The sequence below is a fragment of the Gopherus evgoodei genome, chromosome 4 (genome assembly GCF_007399415.2).
Source record: "Gopherus evgoodei ecotype Sinaloan lineage chromosome 4, rGopEvg1_v1.p, whole genome shotgun sequence".
In the NCBI taxonomy this organism is placed as follows: domain Eukaryota; kingdom Metazoa; phylum Chordata; order Testudines; family Testudinidae; genus Gopherus; species Gopherus evgoodei.
The window spans coordinates 102,271,249-102,295,719 of record NC_044325.1 but is presented as its reverse complement, the minus strand read 5'-3'; the positions used below and the strand labels follow the sequence as shown (position 1 = coordinate 102,295,719).

Genomic DNA, 24,471 nt, shown 5'->3' with positions numbered 1-24,471 from the left:
CTATCTTTTGTTTATCATTTTTACATTGCAAATATTTGTAATAAAAACTAATATAAAGTGAGCACTGTATACTTTGTATTCTGTGTTGTAATTGAAATCAATATATTTGAAAATGTAGAAAAACAAAAAAATATTTAAATAAATGGTATTCTATCATTATCAGTGTGATTAAAACTGCAATTAATCATGAATTTTTTATCTCATAAATAATTGCTATTACTTTTTTTAATCATTGACAGCCCTAATAATTAGATTAGCTAAATTCTGTCCAGATTTGTTGGCGTCTATGAGAGTTTTGCCTGACCAAATAGTGAGATCAAAAGGGTTTTAAACAAAAATATTTATTACTGAAGTATTAAGAACCTTTGTAACAGTATAGAGTGTTAAAATGTGTGATTTTTCACAAGCTTTTGGAACAGCTAAAATGGAAATTTGAGAGAAAGAAGCTACTCTTAGGACAGGGAAGCAAAATTAGAGTTTGTTCTTCATTTTAACTTATCTGGTATTAGGATCAGTGTTATGACAGACATGTTTATTAATGGACTTTAAACAAATAATTTATTAGAATATTTGGTCAGGAAAATTGTCAGCATCTGGTGCCAGATTTTTTAGAAGTGCTGAAGTTTCACAATAATATTTAGAAATGCTGACAAGCATTGCTAATCAGAGAACTTGTGATTTTTGTGAGATGACAATCTGAACATTCATTAGATTGTGTCAGAAGACTCCAAACAGGGTTCTGTGGTGCTTGGTAAAGGGACCATGTGGGATGCACAAGAGTGAGGAGCAGTAGAGAGTCTCAATTCAATACGATCTGTTTACAAATGTCAGGACCTTGTTTCAGGGTGCCAACACCACCTGAGGGGGAGATCAGTGTTTCTAGAATAACAAATGACCAAATAAAAAAGTCCAAACCCTTTACCCAGCTTCTCTCGCTGTATCACAGTTCTCTTGTGGCTTTGTCAGTCTTCACCCTTCTCAGAGGTATAATAGCCCCTCACCCTGTCTTTCTCTCTCTGGGAGTCCAAGTTCAGCTCTCGCCTAAAGATATGCCAATCTTCATTCTTTTCCCTTCTTTAGGGTACAACAGCATCCCCTCCCCACTAGCCCCTCAGAGTAAAAGGGGAGCTTGTGCCCTCCCTGTTCAACAAGTACCAGCCTTAGGTCCTTAACAATGAAGGAAGCATTAGGTCTGAATCTGACCCCCAACTCTCTCTTCTCCTTCAAAGCTACTTCCTTTGCCTTGCCACAACCTTCACCCCTCCTTGGAACTTCATGTAACTTTTCACTGGCTTTTCCCCCAGGCCTCTCTCTCTCTCTCTCTCTCTCTGTAGAGACACCCACACCAGGTCTTGCTTCCCTGGTCTCTCTTTCACACAGGAAAAAGAAGCACCTTATATCCATGCCCCCCTTTCATATCGTGCATTGATGCAAGGCATACATCTCTCATCAGTGTTGAGAACTAGACCTCCTAGAATTCCACTCATTCTGTCCTGAACATGACAACAGGCAGTGTCTTGCCTGTACCCTGACAGCGTGCCCTGTTTTACGGGAATGCCAGCAACACCCAATGCTTGTCAAAAGAAAGTTTAAAAACTCTTTTCCCATTGAGAAAGGAGTCTGCCACTGATATAACTAATCTTGAAAAATACCACTGCTTGCTGCTTCTGCATCAGGTGATAGTAGAAGTTGACAGTAATAAATATAAATCAGCTAAGAATTGTAGAAAACTGATAAGGGAAGCAAAAGAACAAAGGACAAATCTATGGCTAGTAGAGTTAAGGACAACAAGGAGGAGATTTTAAAGTTTATTAGGAACAAAGAGAATCCTAATAATGGCATTGGTCCATTACTGGCTGGAAATAGAATTGTCAATAGTAATTCAGAAAGGCAGAAGTAGTCAATAAATATTTCTGTATTATATCTGAGAAGAACAGTTAATGTAGTCAATATTGTATGATGACAGTGTAACATTTTCGATTTCAATAACAACTCCTCAGGAGGATGTTAGACAGCAGCCACTAAATTGCATCCAAGAGTATTAAAAGAGTTTGTAAAAATGTTGAAACAATGAGGACATTCCAAAAGACAGCAAGAAAGCTAAAATTGTGCCAATATTTAAAAAGGGTAAATGGGATGACCTGGTTATGTAACAGAATATTAAAAAGTGGCCAAAGCACTTTAAAAAGGCTACTTTCATCTTATTAGAAGGCTATGGTGCACACCTTCTTGGCGAATAATAGGTTTTACTTGAGATGTACCCAAAGTTCCAGAAGGGCATAGATTGCTCTTCCATCACTGGAATGAGAGTGAGAGGGGCACCAACACTTTATACTTCTATTCAGATTAAACAGTAAGCCAAGTGGAAGTAAGTGTGGAATGGAAACCTTAATTACTAGTTCATGGTTAAATTGTTGTTATGGTTCCTAGCAAAAACCTGTATAGGGGTAGGATTCAGCTTAACAAGTTCAGTCTTAGATATGTGCGCATGTCTTAAATAAAATAAGTCTTGTGCTGAGAACTGAAAGGACTTTGAAACCATATTTTTATTTCAAAACTCAAGTATGTGATACTATACAGTACAATACTAGCACACTTGTGCAAGGTCTTACAATGTTACAAATTTAAATAATATGATACACAAAAACAGTGCCCCTTTTCAATTCTTTCTAATAAAAACTTCAGTGCTGTGCATGATAAACAATAAACGTGTCTTGTTGAAGCAGAAAAATAAATATTGCACCCCAAGAAAACTATTTCAGTATAAATAATTGACCTATTGTTTGTAATTTGACATGCCTTATGAACACAGAGAAAATAAGTTTTCTTTTCAGATATAGTAAACTAAAATCAGACTGACAAAATTTGATTTTAGAATTTTCTGAGCACAACTCTAATTTTCACTAAACACAAAAGTATATTCATTAATTAGTTGAACAAGGTAAAGTATTTAATACGCTGTTACAGACACCGTGGTGCTATTATTTTAAGTGGGCAGCTTAATTACAGTAGGTATAAAAATAATCCCAAAATTATTTTTCACTTTATTTCATTTTCATCTTTTAATCTACTTAAAAACCCTTGTCCCTTTCCCCATCCTTTCCCCCAAGTCGCTAATAACTAAAGACTCTGGAGGCTAAATTCTGTGTATCTGACCCATGGGAGAAATTCTACTCAAACCAATGGAACAACTCATGGGTGAAATTCACCCTTGTGCAGTGAGCTCACAAAAGGCTGATGCACTAAGTAAGTCCCAGATGGGGTGTGCATGCCCTCTATACAGGGGCAAATTTCATCTTGTGGTTCAGATCCACCAAAGCACTTACGCATATACTTAATTTTAAACATGTGACTAGTCTCATTGAAGTCAGTAGGATTCCTCACACGCTTAAAGTTAGGCACAAGCATAAGTATTTTGCTGGATCAGGGCCCATGTGAGTAAGGGCAGAGAGATTTGGCCCTGGCTGAACCACAGGAATTATCAGTACCAATGCTTTGTTTTGTAAAGGACACCTAATAACAATAATGCTCAGGTCATCAAACATACTAATTTCATCATTTGAGTAAAGTCCATCTTTCGGAATGGAGGAGTCTGAAACTGTCAGGCTTTCTAGATGCACCCAAACTGATAGAAAATTTATAAAAACTCAATTGTTTATTTGATTCTTTGCTGTTTACAGAGAGAGAACAAATGGCATATTTCATTTAGCCTTATGGAGCTTCCTTAATCACTTTGATTCTTTTACTCCTCCAGAGGTTTTTGTTTTGTTTTTTTTAAGACACCAAGTGGTTAAATCAAGCACAATTTGTTTAGCAACAGTGGTGGCCATCTGATATTTTCCTGGAGCAATATCTGCCTGTAAATATCACGGTAAAACAACAAATTAGTTAACATTAAAGAGAAAAATCTCTCCAGAGAGTTTTAGTTGTTTTTTGGTGGGAGAAATCAGAGTTAAAACACTTTTTGAGTCAGTTAAAAACCTTTATTCTCCCAACTAGTTTCATTTGCTGAGCGTTTGGGGACTATATTGAAAGAAAACATCCTGCTACTGGCTGCAGATAAATCAGAATTAGGTACTGCACATAGCTTCCTTGTCCTTCCCAAGGAGAAACTGCCGTTAGTCACTCAGAAAACTAGATTCATAATCCCACAAAACACCGACATATCTGAGACCCAACAATACTCTCCAGGGTCACACTCACTTTGAAAGTTCAGCTGTATTCAAGTGCATAGCAATGGAAAGATGAACATATTTGACCAGAAATCCCAACTCAAGTTCTGCAGGTACATACAATATACTCTTAAGTGCCAGACATTTCAGTACCTTAGCCCATGGGTGAATTTTCTTCAAAAATGATTTGGCCATTTTGAAATTATACACGCACTAAAGCTTTGACTTTGGGTAAATATTTTCTTATCCTTCCATGAGCTTCGATAACTCCCAAATAATTGGATAATTAAAAATGATTAATCAGTAATGGCCTAATAACTTGCTGGAGTTTTGAAAATATATTAGACCCGCTAACACACACAGCATTTGATTCTAAATTGAGTTGCTGCATGTGCACAGTAACCTCTCTACATGAGGACATTAAATCAGTAAGCACTTTAAACACACACAGGGTTCAGCTCTGACCAGTGCTGGGGGATGGTGTGCAAGGGGATAAAGAGGACATAGGAAGTCTCAGTCTTCAGTGCACGCAGCTGGGCAGAATCCATCCACAGTTCAGCTGCTGGGCTTCACCCCTTCTCTTAGTGTGCTGTGGTCTGAAGCTTAGGGACTATGTCTAATCTGCCAAGCAGCAATTATTTTGCTACAGTCAGTTAGTAGGAGCGGCGCCAGGGTTTTTGGCGCCCTAGGCACAGGGCTGGCTCGCTGGTCCTGCGGCTCCGGTGGACCTCCCGCAGGTGTTCTTGCGGACGGTCTGCTGGTCCTGCAGCTCTGGTGGACCTACCTCAGGCGTGCCTGCGGATGCTCCACCGGAGCCGCAGGACCAGCGGACCCTCCACAAGCACACCTGTGGGAGGTCCACTGAAGCAGTCTGCTGCCCTCCCAAATCCTGGTGCCCTAGGCGCCTAGGTCGCCTGAATGGAAGCGCCAGCCCTGGTCAGTAGGAACTGCTAGTGGGGAGTGCATTGCACTCTTGTTCAGAAGAGCAGCAAAATGCACCGCACAGCATGTCCCTTTGACATACAAAGAGGCTCTAAGACACACTGGGCACTTGATCTGTTTGCCACACAGACCTGGATTTAATCCTTAACATAAACCCTATTCAAACAATAGAGTGGTTTCCCTCTTGCAATACATTATGAATAGCAATAGAAAACATGTATTTAGTCAGCATTCCATTTTGCATTGTTGTATGATTATTGGACCAACCTCATCCTTGGTGTAACTCATATTATGGAAATACACCAAGGATAAATTTGGCCTTGTATAATATTTTTAATCTTCAGCAGAAGGCCTTTCTTTCCCACCCACTCATTCTAAACAAGGACATTACATTTAAAAAAAAATCCTATATATAACTGCTGTGAAAGTTATGACATCAGTCAATAAAAGCCAAGAAATGCAAAGTTAAAGCAAATACTCTCTAACTGGTAGCTTTTATGGCTTTCCTCAAAAGTGCATGAATTAAGGTCTAACGTATCAGTCTTCCCTCTTAATATCCTGGCTATTGCTGGTGACTGTCACAACCTTGGCATGATTTAAATGTGACTTTATTTGTATGAAGTCATATTAGTCAGATACAATTATCAAGACAAAAAGACAGAAGTATTTATCAGATGGTCAATTTCACTAGGTAAATCACAATCCATTCCCACGCCTGATGGCATAGAATAACTAGTGTGGCTTACTGATCATATTTAGCAACAGGAAAATGACAAAGTGCTACCTTGCTTTAATAACCGTGTTTTAAAGTGTGTGCTTACTGATGTACCGTAAATATTTTATAATTTGTTTATTATTCTGTGCCTTGCTCATGCTGAAGTCCTGAGTTCCACCAGGAGTATTGCTGGACAGCAGAACAGGTGGCTTTCCCCTCGGGTCCATCTGATAATTCAACACAGGAGTTGTATGAATGGTAGATCCCCAACAGCGCAGCAAAAATGATTATCGCAGCTGCTACAATCCAGACCACATTCCAGTGTTTACACAGTTTTGGGTACAGTATATGTAAATAATTAATAACAACTTCAAGTTTGCTGTAAAATGGAAAAAAGATATAAGTGTTCTTCTATAATAAAGATATACAAGTCAATTAACTTAATACTTTGACTATTAATAACTTTGCAATTATATGCTGTGCCATCTTTCATACAAGGACCAACACTCTCTGCTAGTTAAAAACCATATCGTTATGTCCTTTTTACAAATACATAAACAGAAATGTAGATCAATATTAAATGAATTACTTTTCCAGAGTCCCCCACAGGGAGACACTTCCAGTCCTCTGCTTCCCTCTCTTTCAAAAAGGCAGTCCCATTACTAGACTCTGACAATATTTCAGATCCTATATAGCTCAGAATTTGTTTAATTTAAATAACTTTAGAGAAGTTCCTTTCCAATATAAGTCTCCATGAGTTGCCACTAGGGAGGCTGACATTCGGACCATGGGATGGCCCACATGTTTGCAGAGATTTAGAAGAAGGGTGAATTACAGGGCAAAATATAGTGGATCCCAGAATGAAGAGGTTTGGGATATTTGGGTTCCTCCTAGACCTGCCTCAGCTTCTGGTCAGATGTTCTACCTGCTTTGATCAATGTTCTGTAACGTACAAATGCCTGTTTTTTAAAATATAAGAATGTTTAGGTATAATCAAATAGAATGGGTACATCCACACAAGAACATCAAACTATCCGCAAGAGGAAAGGGCAATTAGCTGTAGCAAGCCTTGTAAATTATGCATCAAAGGCTTCAGGTCAGGTGTCCAGTACTGGACTCAAAAGTCCCATTAAACAATGTAAAAAGAAGAAGCTTCAGAACCTTTATTAAGTGTTCCTGTTCTTTTCAATACACATCCTAGAATTCTCATCACTTTTGCTCACGCTTAGCCCACCTGACAGTACAATTTCAATGTGGTCATATACTGAAACAATAGATGTTCACTATCACCAGCATAATGATCTTTAAAGCAATTTGTTTAAAAAAAACTTACAACAAAAACAAACAAACATAAAAATAAAGAAAACCAACCCCCCCCTAGCCCAAACAAAAACAAAAAACAAAACTCCCACCCTCTTCCATGCTGAACTGTAGAGTTGGTTGGGAACTTTCCATTAAATTTATTTTTTTCTCCAACAGAAAATGCAATTTCTATTAAATTGAAATTTTCCCTGTGAAAACCAAAACAAAATATTTTGGTTTGTTGAACTGACTTGAAGTTTTCTTTTGAGTTAGCTCAACATTAAAGAGTGTTTCCTTATTGTGCCATATTGTCTCATAGGAGTTTTAGTATGGGCCCTCATTTTCTCTTCAAGACTGTGCTCCCTTGCTAGACTACATCTCCTAGGATGAAACCGACAGTTTCTGACCAACGTGCCTGGTGCACCCTGGGAGATGTAGTCCAGCCAGGAAACCTGGTTCTCAGTGGTGAATAGTAGCATCAGGCACTTGAATTATAGCTCCAAGGAGGCAAATCATTGGGAGTTGCATATTAATAATGTGACTTGACACTCAGTATTTTGGGTCAGTTCAACAAACCAAATGAAACATTTTGATTTGGGAAAATAATGTTTGTTTTGCTCAAAAAAATGTCAAAAACGTTTAGACATTTCCCAGTTGAAATTTTTTGGAATAGTTTATTCTGTGAAAAATTTTGATATTTCAACATTGTGTCCCAATTTGGGACAAAAGCAAATGTTGATATATTAGATTTTCTCATGGCATTGAAATTCTGATTTTTGCTTGGCTGTATTGCACACACTGTAGAGATTTTTAACAGGGCTTTTTTGCCTTTGTGCAGACTTGGAAGGCAAAAGGAGCTAGATTTATTTTTGCTTAATTAATCTTTAAATATGTAACAGATACAGAAATACACATGGGAATGGATCTCTTAATTGCACATCTATCTGCTCACCTCTCAGTCAGTATTATCTTTTACAGGTGTTTACGTGATGCACATCTGTGAAATGTTGCTTTTACCTAAGCAAGAGACCCTTTGCCCATATGTGAGCTTTCTTGTGTGGTTTTCTTAAAGTACATTTTTTGTAATAGAGACCTGCCTTGATAGGCAGGAGTATGCTTTGGTGAAGGTATCTTGTGACAGAGTGCTAAGCAGAAAACTGCTTAGCCAACCCTCTGTCACTCCAGCTCCAATTAAGGGAGGTGAATTGGAGCTGGGTAGACCACCTGGCCCTGACTGGGGAAGCTTGAACAGCTGCTGACTCATCAGGCTGGGGCTGGATAAGAGCCCAAGGGGAAGGAAGTCAGAGGGAGCTGGAAAGAGGAAAGCTGCAGTCGAGGAAAGGCAGTGAGGGAAGCAGAGAGAGATAACTTGCCCTTTTGTCCTGCTGGCGGACTACGAGAAGGGGACTACTTGTATGGTGGAAAGGTGGTGGGAGCACAGCCTGTAAATAAAAGCACCAGGTGGGCACTGCACCTAAAGGTCTCTGACTTTCTCAGCCCAGTGGGAGCAGGAGCCAGGAGGGCCCTGCAGGGACGCTACTACATATCTACATATCCCTGAAAACACTAAGGGACAAATTTCTAAACACTGCTGCCTGTAACTCTCAGAGCTGAACAATGCCTGGTCTTTCAAATTCCCCTGGGGGAATATGGGTACACCCAAGAGGTCAAGCAGGGGTGGGAGGGAGGCAAGTCCATGCCTCCCCACCTTGCACTATTCTGCAGAATAGGACCTGTGGACAGTTAGAGTAAGCTGCACTCTCATGGGAGGTGAAGGAGAGAGGTTTGCACTGACACACCCCCAGAGGCAAAACATAGGGTTCTGTTTGCACATGCTCACCCATTGTGACTGCATATCACACATTTATGTCTGCAAATTCAGCATTTCCTGAAGCAATTGGTGCATGCACAAACTGAATCCCTGATCTTGAGAGGTGCTGAGCATCTGCAACTTCCAAAATTCATGGGAACTCCAGGTGCTCATTACCTTTCAGGACCTGGTGTTTGGAAAGTATAACTTAACTGCAACCTTCAAAAAGTATTCCTGGAGGTAAGCCAAAAAATACTGTGAGATGTGGATAACAGTGTGAAGTACTCAGCTGTACTGAATACTTTGTGTATCTCAAATTAAACTGGCCTCCTGACAGATGCACCACACTGGATTCTCACCTGTTTTTCATGTTATTTATCTCTTCACTTTCACCCTCTTCATGCTCATCAGGGATTTCATTTGTTTTCTCTTCATCGTCCTCTTTCAGCTCATGAAGTTCTTTGGTTTTCTTTAAGCCTTCCTGATAACTTTAAGCATAAAACATATTTCTGAGTCTAGAAGTGCCAAGTAAATACCTCTTTCTTGTTCAGTGAAGAACTGGCCATTTAGTGAACATACTAAATAAAATACAAATACTGCTTGTGGTGTGGTGCCTAGGCAACAGGAAAATATTGGCAGAGGCCACTAAGATACCACAGATTCCCACTGTCCCTTCGTCCTACATATTAGTTAGAAAAAAACTATCAGATCATTGAATCCATCACCTTGCAAATATGGGTTATAGTTCTCAGTTGATCACAACTGCTGTGGTGTCACATGGGAGGCATGGGTTTTGACTCATTTTGGACACTGGACTTTACCAGTTGCTTTCAGTCCCATCCCAAAAATAAAGATACTTTTATCATTAGCTTCTTTAGGATGAATTCACTGCCTTTCCTGATACTTGTCAGGGTGGTGGAGCTTTTTCTATGGTATGCACTTGAAGACAGTTAGACCCACTGTCCATTGATTACTCTAAGCTCTTGTGACTACAGGAGTGGGTGCACAAAGGGCAAGAAACTTATGTCTGTGTTGTGCAAAAGGCTATGTCAAGTCTTCAGTCTCACTCTGACCATATAAATTCTCTGCTCAACCTTGTGCTGGACCACAAACTCTGCTGTACCCTTTGCAGGATCAAGGCCTAGGGGAGATGTTTTGGGCAGTTCTATCCTTACAATGTTGATGACATTCAGCTTTGCATTTTCTTTTTACTGAGCCCAGATTCTATAGTCTTACTACTCTCCCAGTGTCTGACCAAGATTGGTATAGGGATTAAAGGTGACCAGCTGTGACTCAGTTCAGATAAAACAGAAGTGATTTGCTGGAAAACTGCCCAGCTTTCATCAACTGGGTTCACATCCTTGGAGCTATTGTAGAGCTCCTGATCTTGGAGAGCAGTAGGGGCCCATGAAGTCTTTCCTCAAGTAGAGATGTCTAGGAGGCTGCAAACATTTCTCTATATTGCTGACTTTGCAAGTTATTCAGGACTGTGTTACCTCCACTTTGGATTAATGCTAGACATTTCTTGTAGAGATACTGTTGAAGTTCATCCAGAACCTATAGCTGGTGCTGAATACAGCTTGGGATAAGTTGCTGTGGCCATGTTCACCTATGGATTCCTGTTCTTCTGGCTGCAGATTTAATGTTGCTGATGATCTCTGAAGCTCTGAGTGGTCTGGGATACAGTTATCTGAGATAAAACCTTTTACCCAGTATCCCACTGTAGCAGTAAACAAGAGCCACCCTGCTAGGTTTATCAGTTCCTAGTGAAAACGCTACAGGGCTGGAAGTAGAATTTTCTCAATTGAGAACTCCTGCCTTGGAAATTGCTCCATTTGGGAGTTTGCTGGAACCACAGCTAATGAGCTTCAAGGCGTGATGTATGGTAGGGCACAGCTACTTGGGTTAACTATTGCTTTAATTGTCAATTTTTATCTAGCTCTTGTTTGTTTGTATAGCTTTAATAAAATTAAGTTCCTTAGTTTCTCAAATAAGTGCTAGCTGCGCTGATGCTAGGGAAGCTATTATGCAGGACAATAAAACAAACATTAAACATATCAGCACATTGTATAGAGACATTAAAACTGTTGCATATTATCAGAATTATTTTAATTTACTCTTTTTATCCGGGGCAGTTATTCCTACATTATTTATTTACAGATTACAAATCAACGTATTATTGATAATAGGTTTTGTCATTTAAGGGGAATTCAGTAAATGTTGTTTCTATCATCCACTTATTTTGAAGTATTTGGCTCTCATCTTAATGGAGAAGTGAAAGTGGTGCACATACACTTACAGTTGCTTTATATCATTAAAGGATGTGTCTTAAACTTGTAAATCCCTAGTGGGGAATTCAGTTCACATAAACACTCTCACCCTTTGTTATAAGCTTCCTCTTCTATCTTGGCTTTTGTCTCAGGGTTGATCTCCTCTGAACAGCTCTGTGTCAGCAGAGAAGCAAGTGATTCACGGTCATGCTCTCCATTTGACTTTCCACTGATAAGATGAAAGAAGAAGAGAAAGGAAAAATAGCATTGGAAAGTGTTGTGGTTGGAATATGCAATTGGAGAACAATTGGATGCAATTTTTTTCATATTAATTCTGATCCTGTTACGATAAACTCAAATGTATCTTTGGGAGGCGGTCTGAATTCCTTCTTTTCAACTATCTTGTGGAAAAGCCTTGTAAAAGAGAAAACCAATAGTTCTGAGCAAGCTTTTAATTTAAAAGATCACTATCGAAAGAGCAGTAACTGACAGGTCTCTAAGGCATTAAATGTTGGATTTTTTTTTAGAGAGTTTTTTTTCCTCGCTCATATTCAGCATTAGTTTGTTCTCCATTTAACCCATTTCTCCCCTGGACTTTCTAAAAGACTTCCTAGAAATCGAAGCCTGTGATAATACAGATAAATACTGGCTATTCACTTAATATTTCTCCTCTTATTTTTCTTCTGCATATTAATCTATCTTCTCATGGGTTGCATATGCTGTATGCATACATATAGACACATGTACTTTCATTTTGACTTTAAGATCTTTGAATGTTTAGCTTTAATATAAGCCACTGCATATTGCTTAAATGTCTATATATCTGTGAATGATAGAAAGGAAGATGATAATTTATGTTGTGTGAAGAAAGTGTTTTTTTACTTGAAAGATTAAGGGTCAAATCTATATTTAGCCACACAATGAAAAAATTATTTGTCTCTGGATCATAAATCTTAACTCACTTGAAGAGTGTTGGAATCTAGAAAAATCAGGAAATAATCTCAGATGTGTGTCTCATCCAAACTTCAAGCAACTAGAACTCTTTAAATAGGCCTGATCTTATTGCCATTGAAGTGAGCGGCAAAACTTCCACTGCCTTCAACGGTGTGGGATCAGGTCCCATTAGAGGAGGACAGATTATCTGTGGTCAATTGATTCTTTTAAGATAATATTTATAGCAATTTGTCTTCCTCCCAGTTGGTGGCCAACTGGCCAACATCCCTTGAACAATCACAAGGCAAGGTTTCCTTATTTACTTCTTGAAATCCAGCACTTCATGGGCCAAATTTGGCACAGGGTAAATATGCATAACTCTACTGAAGTCAATAGAGCTGCACAAGCTTACGCCAGGGAGCCAGTTGGCCCCACATCTTCTACATACTTACAAGCCATTAACCTGGAATCTTCAAGACATGTGTCTGTTACTGAATAATATGGACTTAAAAAAATTTATTAATGAGCAGGACTGGCGCTAGGGTTTCTTGCGCCCTAGGTGCACAGCCATTTCGCCGCCCCCCGCGCTGATCCTGCGGCTCCGGTGGAGCTGCCGCAGTCATGCCTGTGGGAGGTCCACTGGAGCTGCATGAGAAGCCGACCATCCGCAGGCATGACTGCGGCAGTGTGGCAGCTCCACCGGAGCCGCGGACCAACGGACCCTCTGCAGGAATGCCTGCGACAGGTCAACTGGAGCCGCCTGCCGCCCCCCCCGGCAAAATGCCGCCCACCGAATAATCCTGGCGCCCAAGGCGATTGCCTAGACTGCCTAAACAGTAGCACTGGCCCTGTTGAGGAGAAAAGGTAGATTAGATTTCTGATCATTTTGGAATCTCTTTATTGTTTCAGGAGATGGGCCAAATTTAGGGAAAACTCTATTTGACAAGAATTTTGCTGAAGTGGGAATTTTCCCCAAGTAAGGACAGCATGATTGGACCAAAAATCAACAGCTGTATTACTGAATACCCATCCCTTTGTGTCATTCATATCTACTGTTTCCCCAGCTTTAGAATATTAGAACTTTCAGTAAAGCATAATGGGGATAAAACAAAACATATCTTCAGATTTAAAGCAAACTAAAAAGATGAAAGTTAACATACTTTACCTGAACGGGAACTGCATATTTTGACATTTTCAATTCTGCATAATGCCTAAAGCGTCTTAACACATTTTGGCTCAGATTAACATAATATAATGCAAATAATTTCAAATGATATTTAACATTGCCCAAGCTAAGACTGTTAAAAATACACAGTATACCAAGAAGGTTTTTAGCATTATCTTGTCCTTCAACAAGTTACTTATCTTTTAATTCTGAAATGTCAGCAAGCAACTTCCTTAGAATGTGCAATGTTTCCTGCAAGAGATAAGTGTTTTGCCATGGACAAGAGCCTGTCAATATGCTGTATACTTTCATACATTTGCATGCACACAGTTTTTAAGTGCAGCATATCCTGTGTCCACAATGGAAATCCTTTGTCAAAATCTGCACAAACAGCTTGGGTGTGTCTTCTGTTCCCATCTCAAAATATCATGTGTTTATTTTTCAGTCTGTTTCCATATTATAGTCATCTTTACCATCAAATTATTACAGAAGCTTTACATTTGTCACTATTTGAACAGGAAAGTGATCCAATGCAAGCCATAAATATACAAAATCTTAAAAAAAGTGTCGTGTACAACATAATTTGCATTCATAAGTTCAAGAAATTAGTTGCAATAAAACTCAACTAGGTATCAGGTTTCAGAATGGTAGCCATGTTAGTCTGTATCAGCAAAAAGAATGAGGAGTACTTGTGGCACCTTAGAGACTAACAAATTTATTTGGGCATGCTCTACCCAAATATTTTTATACTGTCTTCAGAAATTTCTATAGATGCATATATGTTTTTCAACAGAGCAGTTCTCTAGGGGCCCGAGACTTCCAGTCTTGCTCATGTTAAGCAGCACCTTATTTGATAAATAGGTAAAGTACATAAATCCATTTATTAATGTCTCAATATTGGTGACATAATAACAGAACTTTCAGAAGCCTTACACAATCCATTACTAACTTCAAGCACTCAGTAGGTGATCTTCCATTGATCTGCTGCACATCATCCATCCATCTCCTTGCTGGACATCCCCTATTATGATGATCCTGCACCATTCCTTCCCTACTAACTTTCTCAAGGCTATTTCCATCTCTGTGTCATTTATGACCAAAGTACATAAGTTTGTGTCTGTTGATTTCTGCAGTCAGAGTCTGTCTCTCTACAGTAATATTTCTAAAATAGCCATTAGTCTTTCCCCCCCCAATCGAGGAGATACACAGGATACTTTGCCATCACCACATTTCAAAAGCTTCAATTTTCTTTTTGTCACCAGCATTAACTTCCCACAATTCACATCCAAAATCGCTATGGAAAAAGTTAGGCTTTTCACCAGTCACCTGTGCTGATCAGAGCTCCATGCTGGGCAAACAGGAAATGCAATTTTCCTGTCTACCTTTGTACATTTCGAGATGCCATGGTTTTTCCACACTTTCTTAAGGGAGGGCATAGCCGAGTGAGCCATCCCTAGTCTTCTTCTGAATTCTTTGGAAACATCTTCTTGGTTAGGTATATATGATCTCAGATAATTAAAATCATTTACTGCCTTATAATTGGTCATTCATCATGACATCTGCTTGCGTCCTTATTTTGTTAGTTGCTTATAATACTCTTGGAGGTACCATTTGGGAGAATAGACAGAGAGGAGAAGTTAGGCTAGCTTGGGAACAGAGCTGGCTCCAGGGTTTTCGCCGCCCCAAGCAGCAAAGAAACCCAAAGCAGCGATTGCGATCAGCTCTACTGCCGCCACTTCAGTCTTCGGCAGCAATTTGGCAGCTGGTCCTTCACTCCGAGAGGGAGTGAGGGATCCGCCATCGAATTGCTGCCGAAGAGCCGGACGTGCCACCCCTCTCCGTTGGCTGCCCCAAGCACCTGCTTGCTGAGCTGGTGGCTGGAGCCAGCCCTGCCTGGGAAGCTTAAAAGAAACAACCAGATTCCAAACAAAAACAAAAGAAAAAATACAAACAAACAAACCCACAAAACAAACCAACCAACCAAAACCAAAATGACATTCCCCCCACAAAACCATAAAAAACTATAACAAACCAACACACAAAACTCACCAGTATTAAAAACAGAAGGAAAAGTGAATATAGGCAGTTGTAGGCTGCATGCTTGCATAGCAATAAAGGAAAATATAGAAAATATATAGTAATGGAAGGAAGACATGGCATGAAGAAAGGCTAAAGGAACGCTACTTAGTGCATATAACTGAAAGACATGAAGGTATGACAGAGCCATACAAATAACTGAGGCCTGTTCTACACTACACGTTGAAACCGAATTTAGCAGCGTTAAACCGATTTAACCCTGCACCCGTTCACACAACGAGGCCCTTAATATCGATATAAAGGGCTCTTTAAACTGGTTTCTGTACTCCTCCCTGACGAGAAGAGTAGCGCTGAAATTGGTATTGTCATGTCGGAATAGGGTTAGTGTGGCCGCAAATCGAAGGTATTGGCCTCCGGGCGGTATCACACAGTGCACCATTGTGACCGCTCTGGAAAGCTATCTGAACTCGGATGCACTGGCCAGGTAGACAGGAAAAGCCCCGCGAACTTTTGAATTGCATTTCCTGTTTGCCCAGTATGGAGCTCTGATCAGCACGGGTGGCCATGCAGTCCCGAATCCAAAAAGAGCTCCAGCATGGACCGTATGGGAGATACTGGATCTGATCGCTGTATGGGGAGACAAATCTGTTCTATCTGAGCTCCGTTACAGAAGACAAAATGCCAAAGCATTTGAAAAAAATCTCCAGACTATGATACAGAGTCCACAGCACAGTGCTGTGTGACAAGTGTAACGGAAAGCCAAAGAATGAAATGGACGCTCATGGAGGAAGGGAGGGGGGACTGAGGACTCCAGCTATCCCACAGTCCCCACAGTCTCCAAAAAGTATTTGCATTCTTGGCTGAGCTCCCAATGCCTGTAGGGTCAAACACATTGTCCGGGGTGGTTCAGGGTATAGCTCGTCAATTTACCCCCGCTCCGCCCCCATGAAAGAAAAGGGAAAAAAATCGTTTCTTGACTTTTTTCAGTGTCACCCTATGTCTACTGCATGATGCTGGTAGACACGGTGCTGCGGCACTGAACAGCAGCATCCTCTCTCCTCCCCTCCCTGGTAGCAGACGGTACAGTACAAAAGGACTGATAGCCGTCCTCGTCATCATCCCGTGAGTGCTTCTGGCCGGCCTCAGGTGAGGTCAGCCGGGGGTGCCTGGGTAAAAATAGAAATGACTCCTGGTTATTCCCGGCAGATGGTACAGAACGGCTGGTAACCATCCTCATCATAGCAACTGGGGGCTGAGCTCCATCAGCCCCCACCTTTCATGTCTAAAGAAAAGATTCTGTACTGCCTGGACTATCATAGCAGCGGAATGCTGGGCTCCTCTCCCCCCGACTGTTTAATGTCCTGCCTGGACTATCATAGCAGCTGGAGGCTGCCTCCCCCTCATTTTATCTCACTAAAAAGTCAGTGTTTCTTATTCCTGCATTCTTTATTACTTCATCACACAAATGGGGGGACACTGCTGCAGTAGCCCAGGAGGTTTGGGGGAGAAGGGAAGCAACAGGTGGGGTTGTTGCAGGGGCACCCCCGATGAATGGCATGTAGCTCATCATTTCTGCGGGATCTGACACGGAGCGGCTGTGCTGTCTGGTACACTGGCTCTCTAGTACACTTGCCCCATATTCTAGGCAGGACTGACTCTATTTTTAGACAAAACATAAAGGAGGGAATGACCCGGGAAGTCATTCCCATTTTTGTCTTTGCACCCCTGGCCGACCTCAGCGAGGCCAGCCAGGAGCACCCATGACAGCAGCAGATGGTACAGAACGACTGATAATCATCATCTCATCGCCAATTTACAGTGGCACGACAGATGGTACAGAACGATTGGTAACTGTCTCTGCTACCTTGGAAAGGCAAATGAATGCTGCTATGTAGCACTGCAGCACCGCCTCTGTCAGCGCCATCCAGTACACATATGGTGACAGTGACAAAAGGCAAAACGGGCTCCATGGTTGCCATGCTATGGCATCTGCCAGGGCAATCCAGCGAAAAAGGACGCAAAATGATTGTCTGCCGTTGCTTTCACGGAGGAAGGAATGAGTGATGACATTTATCCAGAATCACCCGCAACACTGTTTTTGCACCATCATGCATTGGGATCTCAACCCAGAAGTCCAATGGGCGGGGGAGACTGCAGGAACTATGAAATAGCTATGGGATAGCTACCCACAGTGCAACACTCCAGAAATTGACGCTAGCCATACATGGTACATGGACGCACACTGCCGAATTATTGTGCTTTGTGTGGCCACATGCACTCGACTTTATACAATCTGTTTTACAAAACTGGTTTATGTAAAATCGGAATAATCCTGTAGTGTAGAATTACTCTGAGAGGACACAACATGAAGGAGGAAGGCTTATCTGAGGCAGGGCCATTCAATCACTTACCTATGAGGAACCTATGGATTTTCTTCCCAGGGCTTGATTCCTAAGAAGGCAGCTGGCAAATATTGCTTGATTCACCATTTGTCATCTCCACAGGGCAATTCAGTTAATGACTCACAATTATGTTCAATATTCTATTCTTCCTGTGTGCATGGTTAGGACTTGTTTGTGGGGGCAATGTTTTCAAAATGTGACATCAAGATGGCTCATCAATTGCTGCCAGTGCAGCCTTCTGATATTAATCTTTTAGGTTTCTTTTTTGAAGGTCAGTTTTATTTTGATAAGTCCCTCCTGATGGGATTACCCATCTCATACTCAGAGTTTGAAAAATTCAGCACTCTGCTGGAATGGGAAGTGGCACAGGAGTCTTATTTATAGTAGGAGGTACATTCATTGGATGAGTTTTTGTGTGCAGGCAGGGCAGATTCTGAGGAGCAAGTCAGCCCAGGGCCACATTCCAGGCTTTGACCAGTAGGTTTGGGGTACCTCTGGCTGATAGAAAAAAACCAGAGGGACTCCTCTCCTTAACTGACCCATCTGGGGGTTGAGTTAGATATGCGGGCTGGTATATCTAGACTCCCCCAGGATAAACTGGGGGAACTTCTGGAATTGATCATCAAGGCTAGAGCAGCCAGGAAGTTTATACTGCGGGAGCTGCAATCTATTATCGGACTTTTAAATGTTGCATGTCAATTGGTGGCACCAGGGTGGATATTTTGCACTGGAGTGTCAGCTGCCGCCTTGGGAATATCGAAGCCCATCCATTTTCAAATTGTTAATAAAGAGATGGAGGAGGGTTTAGGAATCATGGAACAGTTTCTGAATCCTTTTAATAGAGTGTCTTGGAGGGAGGAATGGATGATAGAGGCAGAGTTAAAGATTCATTACAATGCATTGGGAGGAATAGGTTTGGGGTATTTTACCAAGGCAGGTGCTGTGCCGAGAAATGGCCCTTAGATTGGATACTAAAAGGTATAATAAAGGATATAACATTTCTGGAATTCTTTCCCATTTTGATAGCAGAGACTATTTGGGGAATGGATTTTGCAAACAAAAGCAAGGGTTTTTGGACTGACAACATAGCCGTAGCACATTTTATCAATTGCCAGTCCTCCAGATTGCCAGGGTCATAAAGTTGGTAAGTGAATTTTTACTACAGTGTTTAACACTTAAAATGTTTCTCTGCCAGATATGTACCTGGGATTGATAATAGTGTAGCTGATGCATTCTCTCAATTTTAATTGGACAAATTTGGGGATCTGGCACCAGGAACCAACGAGGAACCAGAATGGATACCCATAATGCTCTGGGACTAGGGCACATGAAGGATCTCAGGGTATTAAAGAGATCAGGAACAGCATGAACATCTAGGTCTATGACAGGAGGTTCAATGATTTTGTGCATTTTCAGAGATGGGGCTCTGTGGATGACCTGACCTATTCCAGAAGACCAGATACTTCAATACACAGGGTCACTGGCCCTCTGTGGGCTGGCATCATCTGCCATTTCTGGTCACCTATTGGGCGTTACATTTGTCAGTCAAATCTCCTTGTAGCAGATTCTGAGTCTGGAGGTTTTTAGTAGGTTTTGGGACAGAGGCCCTAGCAAGGATCCCCATTGTCTCATCACTGTTCAGACACTTAGGGCTTTGATGCAAGTTCTCTACCAAAAACGCAGAAGCGGACAGGAGGTGGCCTTGTTCAAAACTGCAGTCCAGGTTGTGTTTTTTGGAGCTTTCAGAGTCAGCGAACCAGTGCCTGTGGGAGCGAGGGATACACCAGGAAGGGCTTTGGAGTGGTGACAGTGAGATTTACAATGGAAGGAATGGTCAGTCCTCTTGACCCTGAGGATCTTTAAAACAGATGGGGTGGGGTGGGGACAAGGTTAGTCCACCATGGAAAGGGGTGAGGCCAGGATTTACCCAATGGGGGCGTTAAGGACTTATATAGCAATGAGACTGGTTGGGGATGGAAGAACAGGGATGGAAGAATCCTCATAACATGTACATTTGTTGCAATTTTCAGAAAGGGGCTTACAAAGTTGGAGCTACCAGTGGATGAATTTAATTCCTGCTCATTCCAAATCGGGGCTACGAAAGCTTCGGCCCAACTTGGATGAGGGGCCACAGTGATGCAGGCAATTGGGTGATGGCATTCAAATGAATACAGGAGACCTCAGGTAGAGAATCAAAGCTAATTCTCCTGCGCTTCCAATTTCAGAATGATGCAAACAGGCCAAGGGAGCGGTGGTGTTGGATCTGAGAGCGCAGCATTGTATACTGGGTGCTTAGGTGGCCTTCCAGGTTGCCTGGAGAAAACAGCTGGGTCTTGGTAGTGAGGCAATTCTGAGCTGGCATGGAAGGAGAAGCTTGCTCATTGTAATGCCCCATGTATACTCTTTGAAGGCCCAGGAGCAGGCACTGGATGCGGTTATTGTTCACCTTGGTGAAAATGATTTGGGAAGGTGTAGGGGAGCTGAATTGATGATCAGAGCTAAGATGGATTTGGGGCAAATCCAGGATTTTTGCCCTGGAATGACAATTATTTGGTCTGACATATTACAGTGCAGGGTGTGGCAGGAAGCTGTGAAGCCATGGATTGATATGACTGGGTGATATGTGAATAGGGATGTGGCTAAATTCATAGGTAATGAAATGGCTTTGGAAATTCTTCATCCGGACATATTTTACAGGGCATCCAAGTTATTTAGGGAGGATGGGGTACACCAATGCAACTAGAGACATTTTTGTCAGCTATTAAGGAAGGAATCAGTAACTATTTTGGAAACTTGCGGGGGATGGGCCAGAGGCAGCCAAGCTCATTGTGGCAGATGTCCAGTGTAGGTACTCCGTATGGAAGGGATATGGTTATCAGATCAAATGAATTCAAAGGGGCTTTGAAGAAAAGCATCCCTTGAGGGAGCCGAAGAAGGGGGGACGGGGGGCTCCTATGTCTGGCACAGCAGAGAGATAACTCTTTTTTCTTTTGCAGCCCCCCCTCAATGATGGCGAAGAAGGGCAGCACTGCCCCGGCAGCAGGATGGCTGGGACCTAGCTGGAGATTATGTGGAAATGATGATGATCTGCACTGTACAATTTATTGCTGGCTACTCCCAGATATTTTAAGTGAATAAATTTGTGGCCTAATTAAACCACATCCATTACATCCTGCCTTTCTGCTGGTGTGATCAGATGACAAAGCACTTGTCAGCAGAGGTCATTGTACCATCATCAATGCAGATGTTCGAGATTATATAACATAACAAGGGGAATACTGGGAAAGGACTGTTAGATGCAAGGGTTGGACAGAGACCTTTTAATTTTGCATTAATGGTTCAAAAGAAGGGAGCAGAAAGAGGGGAAACTGGTACAGGGAAACCCCACTATAACGCACCCCGCAATAACACGAATTTGGATATAAAGCGATCATAAGATGGCTCTGGCCGCCCCAAGCAAAAAAAACAATAAAAAAAGTGCTGGAGCGCTGCAGAAGTGAAAAAAAGAAAGAAAGAAAAGAAAGAAATGGCCAGAGCACCGCCGAAGCGCACAAAAAAAAAAAAAAAAAAAAGGCAGCCAGAGCGCCGCCGAAGCACAAAAAAGGAAAAAAGAAAAAAAAGAGGATGGAGCGCAGCCAAAAAAAAAAAAATGGAATGTGCCTTCCCCACTGCCTGTTCCTCCCCCTACCCCTGCTTCTTCTTTTGGTGAGAAGAGCCGTTCTCCTCCCGAGGTGCTCCTCGCTCTTCCTCTGCCCCTTGCATGTCTCCCCTGCTCTCCCCAAGGGGTTCCCTCTCCCGCTGCACGGCTGAAAGCCCCCGCTGCTGGAGCTGCACCCTTTCAGTTACTGTTATGGGCAGTTTGCAAACGCAAGTTGTTTTCTGCCCAAGAGAAACTGACCAGCTTGAAACTGACCAGCTTGAAATGGTAAACCTCGCTATACCGCTACCCCGCATTTATTGTGATCCAATTTTTTGGACCCCAATCATCGTGTGATAGTGGGGTTTCACTGTATTAAAGAGTACACTAAAGTGTAAAATGAATGAAAATTAAGAAGCAGAATAAGTTGATAAAGAACACTGTGGGCAGACAGTCTGCAGTATGAACAAAATATGTGCCCAGACAAGCAAAAATGAGGAATGTTTAAAAAAAGGAAGGATTATTATTTCACAAACTGAAGAATTAAAGAAACAGAGCTCTCTCTATGGGCTAGTTTGCTGGACCTTTGTAGGGCTGTACAGGTGCACACAGCTTTACAGACTACACTTAGAACCAACAGCTTGAACTCAGATCTAAGGCTGAAAAAAAGAAAAAATGAGGAACACAGTGGGGGAAAAGAACAGAGACAGGGAAGAAAGAAAGAGTTTTTAAGGCTGATAGATACATCAGCACTGTGATATGATGAAAAAGGTCCAGAGAGATAGTTTCCGAGACAATATAGCAGACAAAAGCTTTGGAAAGCATGTTAGGGAGCTGTTCTATTGCGTGCTGAAATTTTTCTGGATGTACCCATTTCCGCTTTCATCTTGCTTAAAAGCAGCATGAAACATATACTATATGGGTGCAATAAAGACCTGAAATCTAAAAACATGTCTAAATTTAAATCCAAACCATTGAAAGATTTGCATAGCATTATAATGAGGGTCAACTAAATTAAGCAGCAATTTTTGTTAAATGTGGCACTAAATAAATCACGACCTCTCAAATCTCAGAGCACAGAACCACTCTATACTATTGAGTACAGTTCATGCACTGTAGGGAGGAGAAAAAGCTGGTGGGATTTTGAGTTTTGTGAAACCTCTAGAACTTTTGTAAAAATGATGGGTTTCTGAAGCTTTGTAGAGTTTCAAGAAACATTTTTATTGTACTTTGAATCCTTTATTTTCCAAGGGAAATTTAATTTTTAAAAGTAAGTGTTTCTAGTGGGGCCTGGGCTAACCAAACAGATGACTGCCTGTGTAGATCAGAGCCTAGTTTTGTAGAAATGGAATTGCTGATTTTCTAAGAAAGTTACATTGCTTCATTAAGTTACAACTTCATACATGAAACAGGAAATGCAAAACATGATCACTCAGTAATAGAATAATAGGGTCAGATCCTCAGCTGGTGTATATCAGTATAGCTTCATTGACATCAAGGTCCATAATCCTATCATTTTAGTTCCCTTACAGAAATTGTTGCATTTTTATATCAAATACATTCATTGTCTAATAAATCTAATATGAAAAACAACCTAAGAACACTCACTTCTCTAGAAGGGCTGGTAGGGCAGGAGTACATGTCAGACTGCTTCTTCCGTTGGGTGATTCAGACTGTGAATTGAAAACATGATAAGTAAATGTTAGATTCCATGCAATGTTAAGTTTCATGAATTGATTTCTAATGCAATTTCAGTATGATGATAAAATTAATGGGTTTCTTATCTGAAGTTTTTCTGCCCAAATACATCACACAAAATCTGAAAATTGAGCTCTCAAACTACTTCTGTAAACAATGGACATTAAAGATTACGAGTAGCTATTTTTACCACTTTTGTGCCTCTCTTTCTACCTTGCTTCCTTTATGTATGTGTTGTTTAGTCTCTTCCTTTTGTTGTGCACTGACTACTGTGTAGTATGTTGATTATTTTCTAGTCTCTTCCTTTTCTGTAAATTGTGCTTCCTCTTTTGGGTTTTCAACGAGAAATTTTAACAATGTAATGTTCACCTCCATTCATGCCTTTAAACAATTCTTGTGGGCACATAATGACATAACATAGTCATGCAATCATGTTGTTTTTAAAATTTAATTCAATTTAAAGATAAAATTCATTTTAACTCTCACCCAGCTAAAAATACTGCCCCTCTGAAGACATTTCTGTCAGACGTGCTGCTCTTCAGCTGCTTGTCTGCAATAATCCCCACTAAAGAAGCTTTGGCCTTCCAGTAGAGAGCCTTGACCATACAACTTTAAAAGTTTTAGATCTGTCATCTCGGATCTGTTAGTCTGTCTTTGAAGCTAGGAGTACCTGGTAGATTTGTTAGGCTCACGTTTTATTTGGTTCTTCTTTAAAGAACAATATGTAGTACCAGATTATGCCACTGTACACAAAAAAGGCAACACAGGAGCTGAATATGCTACTCATCCCAGGCTATCGTGGGAGTTAAACATTTCTGTTGTATGAGTTTTTCAGTTTGGGTTCATAATGAAGACTTTTGTGACAGTTGATTAGAAGCTGTCACACTAACAGAGCAGTAAATGACTGAAATTATCATCCCCGCTGGGTTGTACTGTGGAGATAATTTTTACTTTTTTATGCATAGTACATTACCACTGAATAAACAGAAACTATAATGTAGAATCTGATTATACTTTGAGCTGCCTAGAGGCCCCAGTCAGCTGACATACAGCGTCACTGCAGGGCCGGTGCAAGGATGTTTCACGCCCTAGGCGAAACTTCTGTCTTGCACCCCCTACCGCGCACCCGCCCTGTGGCGCCCCCCTTGTGGCAGCACCCCACCCTGCCCCAGCTCACCCCTGCTCCGCCTCCTCCCCAAGCACGCCGTGGCCGCCTCGCTTCTCCCGCCTCCCATGCTTGTGGCGCCAATCAGCTTAGGCGCCGCAAGCCTGGGAGGCAGGAGAAGTGAAGAGGCCACGGTGTGCTCGCGGAGGAAGCAGGGCAGGGGTGAGCTGGGGCGGGAAGTTCCCCTGCATGCCACTCCCCCCCCTTACTTGCTGCAGGCGGC

At 41.5% G+C, this 24,471-nt stretch overlaps 1 protein-coding gene and 1 long non-coding RNA gene across 10 annotated transcripts in view; one reads left to right on the top strand and one right to left on the bottom strand.

Annotated features, from left to right (window-relative positions):
- Window positions 1-5,034: 5,034 nt before the first annotated feature.
- Window positions 5,035-24,471, bottom strand: part of MRVI1 (murine retrovirus integration site 1 homolog) — a 133,130-nt gene continuing 113,693 nt past the window's right edge. For 8 of the 9 annotated variants that reach the window (XM_030560367.1, XM_030560365.1, XM_030560366.1 and 5 more), the window contains 4 exons: window positions 22,994-23,058; window positions 11,321-11,440; window positions 9,301-9,429; window positions 5,035-6,208 (listed from right to left, as the gene is read on the bottom strand). In XM_030560367.1, coding sequence (XP_030416227.1) covers window positions 5,968-6,208; window positions 9,301-9,429; window positions 11,321-11,440; window positions 22,994-23,058 — 555 coding nt within the window. In that variant the 3' untranslated portion in view covers window positions 5,035-5,967. The remainder of the gene's footprint in view (window positions 6,209-9,300; window positions 9,430-11,320; window positions 11,441-22,993; window positions 23,059-24,471) is intronic. The other variant, XM_030560363.1, reaches the window with a different exon arrangement.
- On the top strand, window positions 10,669-23,273 carry LOC115650418. The gene is made up of 3 exons (XR_004000085.1): window positions 10,669-10,826; window positions 19,779-19,932; window positions 20,745-23,273. It is a non-coding gene; the product is annotated as an uncharacterized LOC115650418 (long non-coding RNA).